Below are 13865 nucleotides of genomic sequence, written 5' to 3' on the forward strand. Positions count from 1 at the left end.
TTCTTTAAGGAAACCGACCGCAACGCCTATGTCCCTACGCACAGTTGCCACCACCCGCAATGGATTGGGGCTGTACCCAAAGGGCAGTATATGCGCATACGGCGCAATTGTCAAAATGATAAAGATTTTTTTGCACAAGCAGATACCCTTACTGCCAGATTCCTGGAAAAGGGTTACCCAGCCCATGTTTTGGATAAGCTGGTAGTTCAGGTATCAAATATGAATAGACAAACTTTGCTGGTTTCTAAACCGAAAAAAGAATATAAAGATGAATGCGCTTTTTTGTCAGGCTTCCATCGACAATATAGAACAGTGGAGGGTATTTTCAAGAAATTCTGGCCAATTCTGTTAAAAGATAAAGATTTACAGTCCTCTTTACCAAAGAAACCAAAATTCATATACCGTAGGGCCCCCACCCTCAGGAACCGACTAGCCCCCAATGTACCGGATCCACCCAGGAAACCATCTACGTTCTTGGACGGATCTGGATTCTATTACTGCACTAGGTGCAATGCATGCAAAATAACAAGAAAACCGGGCTCCAAGAAAAAGAAATCCCAATTCAATTCTGTGGTCACCCAACAACAGTTCAATATTAAACCATTGATCACATGCGATTCTGACCACGTGACTTATGTATTGGAATGTCCTTGTTCCTTACAGTACGTGGGTAGAACCACACGTCAACTCAAAGTAAGAATTGGTGAACATCTTGCTAATATAAAAAATGGCTACCCCAACCATAGTGTCTCTAGACACTTTAAAATGTACCATAACAGCGATCCATCATTATGCACGTTTTATGGGATTGATAAAGTAACAAGGGACTGGAGGGGTACTCATATGAAAAGGACAGTATCCAAAAATGAAACATATTGGCTTTACAAGTTACATAGTATGCAACCGTATGGGATGAATATAGATATAGACCTCAATTGTTTTTTAACAAACGATTAATCACAATTACAACAGTATGCACTCTTTGTACTTTGATGTTACTGGTTATGTGGCTATTATTTTTATTAAAGTATAGTTTAAGTTTTTTTTAATTAATACAATTCTGTGGTTTCAATGAAATATGTTTAAATGTGCTTATCATTTACCAGCTATTGTGAAACCGAGACTGAGACTGCTCTGAATGACGGGACTAATTCTAGTCCTTTCCAAAAAATTAGATAATTAACATTTATATTGTGATAGTTTATGTAGCAATATCTATTAATATAACATCTCCCACTGTTTTCCTGCCATTTAATGCTGTACAGATTTGGTATGTAATAAATAGAATTTTCTCCTTGCCTGGAGCACCGTGACATATAACCACCAGGGGGAGTTTCCACTGGTTGGTTTGTGCACAGTGTTCAGCAAATAAACTTTATTGACACAAAGGCGGAGTAATGTTACCAATTTACCCGCCCTCATTTCCTATATAAACTAGTTGCTTAGTGACCAATGTACGCTTCCCTGATGACGTTCACAAACGAAACGTACGTCGGAGCGGTACGTGGTCACATGTCCAGATTCGTCCCACCTACTTCCGGATTAGCTGGTTAGCTAGACGCACGGAGTGGAACGCACGCCGCATGTGCGATGTGATGCGAAGGGTTCCTGACTCTACTCACCCTGACATGCGAGCAGTCCCAGTGCCGGGTAGGCACCGTCCAATGTAAGAGGCCATTTGGCTATTTTATTGTTCTCTAATTTTATATATTAAACGGTTTTACGCTATGAGGATTCCTTTTTGTTTCTCATATTTCCTATCCTGAATGAATGGGACGGGAGGGTTCAATGCCTAAAGTACCATCCAGCCTTCCAGCCTTCATGTGAACAGGCACAATCCTGTACAAGCACTAATGACTTTCTTTTTAGTTAAAGAAGTCATTGGTATCTGGTAAGCAGATATCTATTACCTTCAGGTGTTTTTCCTCTTGGGTGACGGAACCTTTATATCAACGCTTAAATTGTTGCATTTGTGAGGATCCATGTGTCTGCTGTGATGTTGGTTTCAACTGCTTTGCTCTGATCTTCTCAATGGATTGGGACTATTAGACATCACGATTTATTCATTTCACTTGCACTAATTTTGTCCAAAAAATTCTTTTCACTGGATTCTTTAATTATTATTTTTTCATTGTATTTTATATTATTTTTGTAGCATAAATCATGTGTTTGTGGTATCACTAGTTTAGCACAATCAGCACTACTCAGTTCACTGAGACTGATTTGGTTAGTGAGTGCACTTAATGGCAGAAGCATATGTTTGTTAGGTCTCTAGCGCCCCCTATTACACACCATTACTTATTTGATTGTTCCATTCAAATTAAGGGGAGCAGCTTGTATTTGTGGCTTTTTGAGTGTGTGGTTTTCCACTCACCAATTCACTCATTATATACTTTGTAATTTTTTTTAATTTTTTTATTTTTTATTTTTTATTTTTTACCAAAGGCGCGAAAGTATTGTCTATTTATCACTTTGGCTCAATTTATTTGGTTTTGAGTTTGTTCACTTTACGCAGCCATGGATATATTCAATTTTATGCAAACTAGAAAATTTAATGTGGAAGAAATCTTCCACCAAACAGCTAGTACCAGTGTGGACCTTGAGAAAGGATTCAAACAACTTAAATATGATACTGAAAAACAAATAAGGCTGTGGTGGGATATTGCATCCCTGGAGATGTATATAGGCAAAAATCTAACCCCCAGGAGTTTAAGATGGGATGTCAGTCCAAATGATGGGGTTGAGGATTTGAGACTACTTGATGAATGGTACCAATTCTTCAACGCCTGTGAACAGAAACTAATGCAAATGATGGTTAGAAGGCGGGAAGCCAAAAAAGTTGTTTTGGAATCTAAAATCAAAGAACTCAGGACAACTATGGAACCATTTATGTCCTCTCAAGAATATATAGATAAGGCTAAGGAACTGAGTATCCATTTAGCCAAGTATGATGGGGAAATTAAGGATAAAAAACTTAAAAAATACTTTAGAGATATTAAGGACTACCAAGACAACAAGGTATATAAATGGCAGGACAATTTACAAACAGGTCCCCCCCAGGACTCATTGGCAGAAAGGGAGATTGAAGTGCACAATACGGTAGCCAATCTGGCACCAAATACGAAAAGGGATCCGGGTACACCCCAGAGGGCCCACAAAAAGGAAAGCTATAGCCAAAATAATACAATCAAGTCCCATCCCCATACACAACCACCAGTATATCAATCCCCTTATAGGGGACAAAATTACAACAGAACTGCCCCCACAGATTATAGACCCCCTGATTATGGTTACTATACCCATAACCGTAATCAATATCCCTATAGACCCCCGAGGGGACATCAAAGGGGCAATTTTAGGGGTAGACCAGGATATAACAGTTATCCACCACAAGGAGGGGGGGAATGGAGGGACTGGAAAGAACCATACAGAATCCCAACCAATCCCCAACATGGCTATTCAGAACAATCAGAAAGAGAGGAAGAAGGGGCAGAGGGCGAAAGAAAAAGGAAGAGAAACAGCTAAAATCAGGGCTATTTAATTTAACCAATTTAGAGTTTTCTGAGTCAGAATTGGAAGTCTTATCACAGGGATTGAAATTTGCACCAAACAAAAATATAAACAAATTCAATTTGTTTATAGACATTGAAAAATATATAAGGAAATTAAATATAAGGAAACATTTTTCAGGCCATAAAACCAACCCTACCACTAAAGAGACGGAAGACCCATTTGTACATAGTAGTCTGAAAAACAACTCTGTTTTTAATCCTAAGAAAGGTTCAAACCAATACATAGAAGTATTTAGGAACATGGTTCAGGATGAGGTACGCCTAATAGAAACATCCAAACAACAAAATAACCAAAAAATATGGGAAGGCATCAAAAAATTGGAAGAAAATAAACAGATAGTGGTAAGACCCGCAGACAAGGGGGGAGGGCTGGTGATATTAACCAAAGAAAATTACAATAAAGAATTGCAAAGATTACTGAGGGATACTACAACATATAAGTTACTTAAATCCAACCCCACCACAAAATTAAAAAAGGAACTATTAACATGGATTAGTAAAGGAACATATAAAAAAATCTTAAATCAGAAGGAAGCAGATTACCTTGATTTGACTATACCCAGAATCCCGGTATTATATATTGTGCCTAAAATACACAAAAACAAGGAGAACCCACCAGGCCGCCCAATAGTGAGTGGGATTGGCTCTCTGTACTCGAGGGTGGGGGAATATCTGGACACCTTCCTCCAGCCTCTCGTCCCACAGAGCCAATCCTATCTCAAAGACAGCAGGGAGCTCATCACCTTGCTACAATCTGTGGTAGTCACTAACCAAACTTTATTAGTGACAATAGACATCGAGTCACTGTATACCAACCTACGGCAGACAGATGTGTTGGAAGCAGTGAGGTGGGCCTTTACAAATAAGTCCACTTTAAAAAAATCGCAAATTGAATTTTTACTGGAAGGTTTGTCTATGGCTATGGGGAATAACTATTTCTGGGCGCTTAATGAGTATTATAACCAAATAGGCGGAGTTGCCATGGGAGCTCGTTATGCTCCAAGTGTGGCAAACATCACATTGAACAAATGGGAATCAGAAACCATTTTTAATAACAGACCCAAATCACTTCTGTTGTACAAAAGGTACATAGATGATGTCATCATTTTGTGGGAGGGAACTAGGGAAAGTTTTGGTGAATTTATGGATGGTATGAATCATAATGAATACAATCTAAGATTCACAGCAGATCTTCACTTAACAACAGTCAACTATTTGGATTTAACACTTTTTAAACAGGGTTCCACTGTAAGCACAAAAACATTCTTTAAGGAAACCGACCGCAACGCCTATGTCCCTACGCACAGTTGCCACCACCCGCAATGGATTGGGGCTGTACCCAAAGGGCAGTATATGCGCATACGGCGCAATTGTCAAAATGATAAAGATTTTTTTGCACAAGCAGATACCCTTACTGCCAGATTCCTGGAAAAGGGTTACCCAGCCCATGTTTTGGATAAGCTGGTAGTTCAGGTATCAAATATGAATAGACAAACTTTGCTGGTTTCTAAACCGAAAAAAGAATATAAAGATGAATGCGCTTTTTTGTCAGGCTTCCATCGACAATATAGAACAGTGGAGGGTATTTTCAAGAAATTCTGGCCAATTCTGTTAAAAGATAAAGATTTACAGTCCTCTTTACCAAAGAAACCAAAATTCATATACCGTAGGGCCCCCACCCTCAGGAACCGACTAGCCCCCAATGTACCGGATCCACCCAGGAAACCATCTACGTTCTTGGACGGATCTGGATTCTATTACTGCACTAGGTGCAATGCATGCAAAATAACAAGAAAACCGGGCTCCAAGAAAAAGAAATCCCAATTCAATTCTGTGGTCACCCAACAACAGTTCAATATTAAACCATTGATCACATGCGATTCTGACCACGTGACTTATGTATTGGAATGTCCTTGTTCCTTACAGTACGTGGGTAGAACCACACGTCAACTCAAAGTAAGAATTGGTGAACATCTTGCTAATATAAAAAATGGCTACCCCAACCATAGTGTCTCTAGACACTTTAAAATGTACCATAACAGCGATCCATCATTATGCACGTTTTATGGGATTGATAAAGTAACAAGGGACTGGAGGGGTACTCATATGAAAAGGACAGTATCCAAAAATGAAACATATTGGCTTTACAAGTTACATAGTATGCAACCGTATGGGATGAATATAGATATAGACCTCAATTGTTTTTTAACAAACGATTAATCACAATTACAACAGTATGCACTCTTTGTACTTTGATGTTACTGGTTATGTGGCTATTATTTTTATTAAAGTATAGTTTAAGTTTTTTTTTAATTAATACAATTCTGTGGTTTCAATGAAATATGTTTAAATGTGCTTATCATTTACCAGCTATTGTGAAACCGAGACTGAGACTGCTCTGAATGACGGGACTAATTCTAGTCCTTTCCAAAAAATTAGATAATTAACATTTATATTGTGATAGTTTATGTAGCAATATCTATTAATATAACATCTCCCACTGTTTTCCTGCCATTTAATGCTGTACAGATTTGGTATGTAATAAATAGAATTTTCTCCTTGCCTGGAGCACCGTGACATATAACCACCAGGGGGAGTTTCCACTGGTTGGTTTGTGCACAGTGTTCAGCAAATAAACTTTATTGACACAAAGGCGGAGTAATGTTACCAATTTACCCGCCCTCATTTCCTATATAAACTAGTTGCTTAGTGACCAATGTACGCTTCCCTGATGACGTTCACAAACGAAACGTACGTCGGAGCGGTACGTGGTCACATGTCCAGATTCGTCCCACCTACTTCCGGATTAGCTGGTTAGCTAGACGCACGGAGTGGAACGCACGCCGCATGTGCGATGTGATGCGAAGTGTTCCTGACTCTACTCACCCTGACATGCGAGCAGTCCCAGTGCCGGGTAGGCACCGTCCAATGTAAGAGGCCATTTGGCTATTTTATTGTTCTCTAATTTTATATATTAAACGGTTTTACGCTATGAGGATTCCTTTTTGTTTCTCATATTTCCTATCCTGAATGAATGGGACGGGAGGGTTCAATGCCTAAAGTACCATCCAGCCTTCCAGCCTTCATGTGAACAGGCACAATCCTGTACAAGCACTAATGACTTTCTTTTTAGTTAAAGAAGTCATTGGTATCTGGTAAGCAGATATCTATTACCTTCAGGTGTTTTTCCTCTTGGGTGACGGAACCTTTATATCAACGCTTAAATTGTTGCATTTGTGAGGATCCATGTGTCTGCTGTGATGTTGGTTTCAACTGCTTTGCTCTGATCTTCTCAATGGATTGGGACTATTAGACATCACGATTTATTCATTTCACTTGCACTAATTTTGTCCAAAAAATTCTTTTCACTGGATTCTTTAATTATTATTTTTTCATTGTATTTTATATTATTTTTGTAGCATAAATCATGTGTTTGTGGTATCACTAGTTTAGCACAATCAGCACTACTCAGTTCACTGAGACTGATTTGGTTAGTGAGTGCACTTAATGGCAGAAGCATATGTTTGTTAGGTCTCTAGCGCCCCCTATTACACACCAGGGTATCTTTTATGTCCGCAGCAATGGTTCTTAGGTCCTGTGTGTTCAATGGAGGGTGAGGGGAGACCTCAATGCCTCCCATGCCTGTGGAGATAGCTGACGGGGGAGCAGGCAGTGTTCCTGTCAGTGAGGGAGCTGCCATCTGTGAGTTTCCGTGGCGGGAAGACACCATGTTCCCTCGGGGGGTCCGGAACATCTCAGGAATACTGTGGCTAAGATGTCCGTTTTGTTCCCGGGGGGAGCGGAATCGGGATGCGGAAGAGTTACGGGAAGCTGTCCCCATGTTTTGGACGAGTTTAAGGGTGAGGTTACCTCCGCTAAAGGGTTGCTTTATCCTGTGGTGGTGGGAGCTTCGGAGTCAAGCATCCATCTTCCTGCTAGGTCAGGCCACTCCCCCAGTGCTGAAAGTTACCTTATGTGCATTCCTGTTGGTCAGTGAGACTCTCCATCATAGTAATGGAGGGACCTGGTGAACTCTGAAACCTAGAACTTTGCTGGTCAAATTTGTCAGGTGTTCAGGTGAAGCAGGGGTATGGAAAGCTGCTACAGATATGTTCAGGTGCCTCTTCACCTCACCCTTGTAAGGTTAATCTCTCTCCTGTACAACATTCAAGGTTTGTCAGCTTTAAAACTGGCTACAAAGCTTAAAATTTATATAATTTTTTTGTATGTTATTGAACTTTTATTTTTTTTTTTAGACATTGTTTGCTACAAAGAGACTGTGAGAAATGGTATAGTTCGATACACCAAGGAAACATATAGAGACGGGGACACTGTTACACTCACATGCAATGAAGGATATCAAATTGAGCACAAACCTGAGGAGCCCAGGACATGCACAGCAAATGGATGGAACCCACCTCTGAATTGTATTAGTAAGTATTTCTTAAAGTTTGTATTCATTTTTTAAGCAGGTATTTCTTTTTTTGGGTATAGCAAGAATAAAATTACATAGTACAAGTATATCATGTCTTTGAATGGGTTACTGCATGAGAATAAGGTTAAAGTGGATGTAAATCCTCATATACCCAGTGAAGTAAACAGCAGCCGCAGATGATACACAGAGATGAAACACATCTCACTACATACGTTTTACATGTATATCTGCGGGCTTCAGCTTTATATACTGTTTAGAAAGTGAACATCATGTTAGAATTTTTTCTTCCTGCTTCAGCTGTGGGAGTGGAGTCTTGGCATACACTGTGTGACAGCTGATCGGAGGAAAGGCACCCCTCCCCCCTTCCAAGATACTTGCAGAGCTGTCCTGTGATTAGACCATCTCTCTGCTAATCTACTTGCTCAGGCCTGGAAGGCACTTATCAATAAAGCCCTTCCGTTTTATAAAGGCGCAAACACTAGCAGGGGCATACCCAATACATTCGTTAAGGTGTGAGGCGGGTATACGAACAGTGCCTCTACTGTCTCTGACTAACTGGCACGATGTAAAACTCTGGGTAGTTGCAATGTCCTATACATGTGGGCTCTGATATTGTTATTGTGGGGCTTTGTATAGTGTTTCTCTGGATGTAAGCTGGGCACATGGGTACTGAATATGGGGTTTGTTGATTAAATCTCTATGGAGCCATAAAATGCTGTTAGATTTGGGAGCTGGTAGCAATTGCATAATATGAATCTGAGTCTGAGAAAAAGTTGTGATATGGCATATATATGCCATTACTATTTTATAGATGTATATGGACCGTGGAGCTATGCTGTTGGCCTAGTACTGAAGTGTTGTATGTTAAGTGTAATAAAAACAAAATGACACCAGCGCTAAATAGTGGACGCCTGTAAAGCAATCAAAAAGTAGGGCAAAAAAATCAATAGAGAGGGGTTTAAACCCAGCGCAGCTGAAAAAGCACCATAACTGATAGAAACAGATAAAACAGTACACACACAAAAAATCCAGCTCTCAATGGGTTAAAGACAGTCTGCAGCAGATGAAAAACTTGTGTTGAATAATAAGAAAGTTTATTTAAAAATGCAGCTAGTAAAAACAGTCCTGTTCATTCACAATAATCAAACAAAGAAAAGCTTATATAGTCACCTGTAGGGATGAGCCGAACACCCCCCCGGTTCGGTTCGCACCAGAACTTGCGAACAGACCAAAACTTTGCACGAAAGTTAGAACCCCATTGAAGTCTATGGGACTCGAACGTTCGAAATCAAAAGTGCTAATTTTAAAGGCTAATTTGCATGGTATTGTCCTAAAAAGGGTTTGGGGACCCGGGTCCTGCCCCAGGGCACAAGCAGAGGATCGGAGAAAGATGAAGATGGAGGAAGAAACTGAAGGAAGATAGAAGAAAGAAGATAGAAGATGGAAAAAAGAAGACTTTAAATAAAGGAATTGTCAAAAACTGTCTCTTGTCATTTTTAACATTTTTGACAGTTTTTTTGTTAAATGTAGGGGTACCCCCTTACCATTTCACACACGGGGGGGCCGTGATCTGGGGGTCCCCTTGTTAAAGGGTTCTTCCAGATTCCGATAAGCCCCCCACCCGCAGACCCCTACAACCACCGGCTAAGGGTTGTGGGGATGAGGCCCTTGTCCTCAACAACTTGGGGACAAGGTGCTTTGGTGGGCTACCCCAAAGCACCCTCCCAATGTTGAGGGCATGTGTCCTGGTACGGTTCAGGAGGGGGGGCGCTCTCTCATCCCCCCTCTTTTCCTGTGGCCGGCCAGGTTGCGTGCTCGGATAAGGGTCTGGTATGGATTTTTGGGGGGACCCAACGCCAATTTTTTAAAAAATTTTGGCACGGGGTTCCCCTTAAAAACCATACCAGACCTGAAGGGCCTGTTATGGAATTTAGAGGGACCCCCATGCCAGTTTTTTTTTTTTTAATTTTGGTTTGGGGTTCCCCTGTGGGGAAATCCCATGCAGTTCTTATCATTGAACTTTTATGTGTATTGTCGGACCGGCAATTCATTAATAGCCGCAAGTAGTTTTAAATGACTTTTTTTCCTTTTGAAATTTCATTTTGCTGTCAGACTGTTCTAAACACGGGAAACATGCACTCCTTTACAGGCATACTATAGACACCCCCCAGGTACGAAATTTAAAGGAATATTACACTTTTATTGTTTGACTTTAAGCATTATTAAAATCACTGCTCCTGAAAAAACGGCCGTTTTTAAAACTTTTTTTTGCATTGATACATGTCCCGTGGGGCAGGACCCAGGTCCCCAAACACTTTTTATGACAATACCATGCATATAAGCCTTTAAAATTAGCACTTTTGATTTCTCCCATAGACTTTTAAAGGATGTTCCGTGGCTTTTGAATTTGCCGCGAACACCCCAAATTGTTCGCTGTTCGGCGAACTGGCGAACAGCCGATGTTCAAGTCGAACATGAGTTCGACTCGAACTCGAAGCTCATCCCTAGTCACCTGAAGTCCACTTAGCAACCAGGGGTTTATGCTGAGTTCCAACCAGAGCCGTTCTCCCGGATCACGGGAGAGAGGGAAAAAAGGAAGGATGAGCACAATGGAAGGTGAGACAGCCGACTGTGTCCCTGCTGGGTCAGGGTGTGATCCCCAGGGACCTGCTCACCCACATGCAGATGAAGATCAGCATGTAGAGGGGTAAAACACACCAGCAGCAAATCAATGGAGCAGGGTGTGACGAAAATGTAAGCGTAGGATAGTTTTGCCCTAACAAGATGTGGTGTGATCTGTAGAAGTAGTGTAATTGTAGATGTAGTTTAATTCTGGGTTATTAAAAATATAGTATTCTATGTCAGTCATGCACATATGCTCTTTCATTAGCATTTGAAAAGGACAGAGACAGTTTTTTTAGGATCAAAGTGACACCTATATGCCAATAAAAGTTCCCATTAGAGTAAACATAGATTGCCACCTTCCTGAGGCTCAAAGAAAACTGCTAGTCATCTTGGCTACACGGATCTGCAGGGGGCATTCGCAAGGCCCCAGCCAGTCTGAAAGCTTTGATTAATATCAAGAGATCTAAGGAACCTATCTTATCTCTCATAAAAACTAAAATATTAACGGCAGAGAGATGAAAATAATTCCTTTTGATCGTACACGTGATGGGTTACGTGTACATGTAACTCTGTATGTTTAGCAGGTGTGGAATCCTAGAGAACCACACAAAACCGTTATATGGCGCTTGATTGCAGCAGAAAGGCAGTGATTGGTACTGTTGCGATCGGACTGATGCGCTGGTATCGGAAATCCTATCCATGACCCAGCAATCAGCACCGTTCTGGGCCAATTTGACTCTGGTCATTTCAGAACACAAAACATTCTGTGGGCTGAGACAGGAACACCCCCCAGGGTTGATTGGCCAAGGGCTAAAGTCCAGCCCACATCTATATTTCAATAAATTGGGTAGCCTGAGATATGGACATTGTTCTTCCACAAAGCCAGTTCGAAACTGGGGAATTCCCACATGTTCCAGTACGCATCTACTAACGGATAGACTTCGGTAAAGTTTATTTCTGTTTTTATCCTTTTTTATTTTCATAGCAAATTGCCAATTTGTGTGTCTTTCTGCATTTTTTGTATCTTTTTTGGTAAATCCTCTTTCTTTGTATATCTTATATGCACTGCCCACTTTTGGGATATTAAATGATAAAATTAATAAGTGATTTCTGTGTACTAAGCTAGGACTCATATCTCTGGAGAGGTTGTTGTATTTTAGTGCCTAAGTACTCTGTCTAAGTTACGTGCCAATCGGTATGCAATTGCACTGCGTGTTGGCAGATTGCATGCAGATTGTAAGCTAACAGATCTGCCAGACGGAGATCTGTGTGTGTGGTGGCTCAGCAGACCAGTCTGTGGACAAACTGTTGGGTGGTGGCAGGCTATCATTTATTGTGTGTCTGGTGTGTGGGTGTGGGGACAGTGGGAAGAGTGATTAACGCCAGGGTTCTAGCTTGCTCGATAGCTGGAGGAACCCTAGAAGTGTGTAGTAATTGCTAGATTGCTCCCCAACCCTTAGAGTGCACCAGATTGTATGTAAGATTCGTATCTGCCTGTGTGTGGTCAGCTAGCTGGATTGGAGTGGAGTCTCCCTCTAGTGGTGGCCAAATGTAGTGCAGGCTGTGAAAGTACCGCAGCCAGTCTTACATGCTCAGTATAAGTTCCCCCTTATTCCCTTAGTTCCTCATATACCCTGGTCACGGAATGCACGTCGCGGTTAGCTAGTCGCCGTGGGTGTGTGTAATTTGTGACACAGGGCTCCGTCCCACGAGTGCCAGTGACGTCAGGCCAGATGAGACACTGGCTCAGGAAGGGAAAAGCCCGGCGTAGCTGTGATGAATCAGCTGTAGATCTAACCTTCTCACGCTGTGCAGTCCAGTACTCAGTCACTATTGTGGAGATGTAGAGCCCTCTGCTGGAAGGTCTAAGTATGGCAAGCTAAAAAAGCTGTCTAAGCTACCACTGATTGCCAGGACATGTAGAGTCCCAAATGATGATGAATAATGGGACGTGGTAACAGGTCCAAAAGCTATGTTTAGTGTTGCCTTGACGACGCGTTTCGCGCTCCTGGGCTTTGTCACAGTCAAGGAGATGGGCAACCATAGAGATTTAAATAGTCTAAAACTTGGCGGGAAAAACTAAAACATGCTAAGGGGCGGAAACATCTACTCACTCATTAACCCCTCGTTGCTCAAAGGATTTACACATAAATGACCAATACTACTGACCTCAATTCACTTTTGGTCTAATATAACATATGCCTACTAAAATCATAAAATAAAAACATAAACTCTAATATAACAATAAAAAATGAAAAAAATCACTACAAATTCATATTACCAATTAATTAATGTTCAGAGAGAATGAGAAAAAGTTAATCAAAATACCACATATATTCAAGATAAAAACCTATACAAAACTCCACGTTTCTAATTCTTCATTTAACCCTTTGGGGGCAAGAGAATCGAACATGTATATCCAGAACACTTCTTTTACATAAAAGAGAAAATCTCTGATTAGTAGTTAGTGTTCCTTTTGGAATAGTTTCTATCACAAAAACCTCCAGGCATTTTATGTCTTTGTTGTGGAAACGATGAAGTCCTGGGGAACACTATGCTCATCACATCCCTTTGTGATGAATCTATGGTGATCCTCTATGGCCCACATAGAAAAGGCCGCACGGGCACTGTAGGACATAAATCACGAAATCAGAAGAACATGTAATGAACTGACTGATTTCATAATTTCTTCCTGAATTAGTAGTGATAATGTTAGGCCCATGGTTAATAAATTGGCAGGTCAGGCATCCTCCTTTTTTTTTTTTTTTTTTTTTTTTTTTTTTTTTTTTGCACTGGAAAATGCCTTTCCTGTCATCAACATATGACCTAATATCCAGAGGGGATCTAGTTGGTTTATTTGTTATCTTACTAGGTGCCAGTTAGGGATGAGCTTCGTATTCGAGTCGAACCCATGTTCGACTCGAACATCGTCTGTTCGCCCGTTCGCCGAATTCCGAACGTTATGGGCCGTTCGCGCCAAATTCATGTGGCGCGTCATGGCCCATAATTCACTGCGGCATTGCAGTGCATTGCTGGCTGATGATTGGCCAAGCATGCACTATGACCCGCATGCTTGACCAATCACAGCGCCGTCAGTAGAGAGAGCTGTAATTGGCCAAAGCCAGGGTGGCTTTGGCCAATTATGGCTCAGGGGATTTAGTACACGCCCCACACTATATAAGGCCGCCTGCACGGCAGCCCTGTGTAGTGTGTGTTCCGGCGTTCATAGATAG

The 13865-nt window shown here is 41.2% G+C and overlaps 1 protein-coding gene across 5 annotated transcripts in view; it reads left to right on the plus strand.

Annotated features, from left to right (window-relative positions):
- Nucleotides 1–13865, plus strand: part of LOC141103386 (coagulation factor XIII B chain-like) — a 1015098-nt gene that overhangs the window by 247012 nt on the left and 754221 nt on the right. For all 5 annotated transcript variants that reach the window (XM_073592904.1, XM_073592906.1, XM_073592905.1 and 2 more), the window contains exon 4: nucleotides 7829–8005. In XM_073592904.1, coding sequence (XP_073449005.1) covers nucleotides 7829–8005 — 177 coding nt within the window. The remainder of the gene's footprint in view (nucleotides 1–7828; nucleotides 8006–13865) is intronic.

Source organism: Aquarana catesbeiana, linkage group LG07, assembly GCF_042186555.1.
Source record: "Aquarana catesbeiana isolate 2022-GZ linkage group LG07, ASM4218655v1, whole genome shotgun sequence".
Classification (NCBI taxonomy): domain Eukaryota; kingdom Metazoa; phylum Chordata; class Amphibia; order Anura; family Ranidae; genus Aquarana; species Aquarana catesbeiana.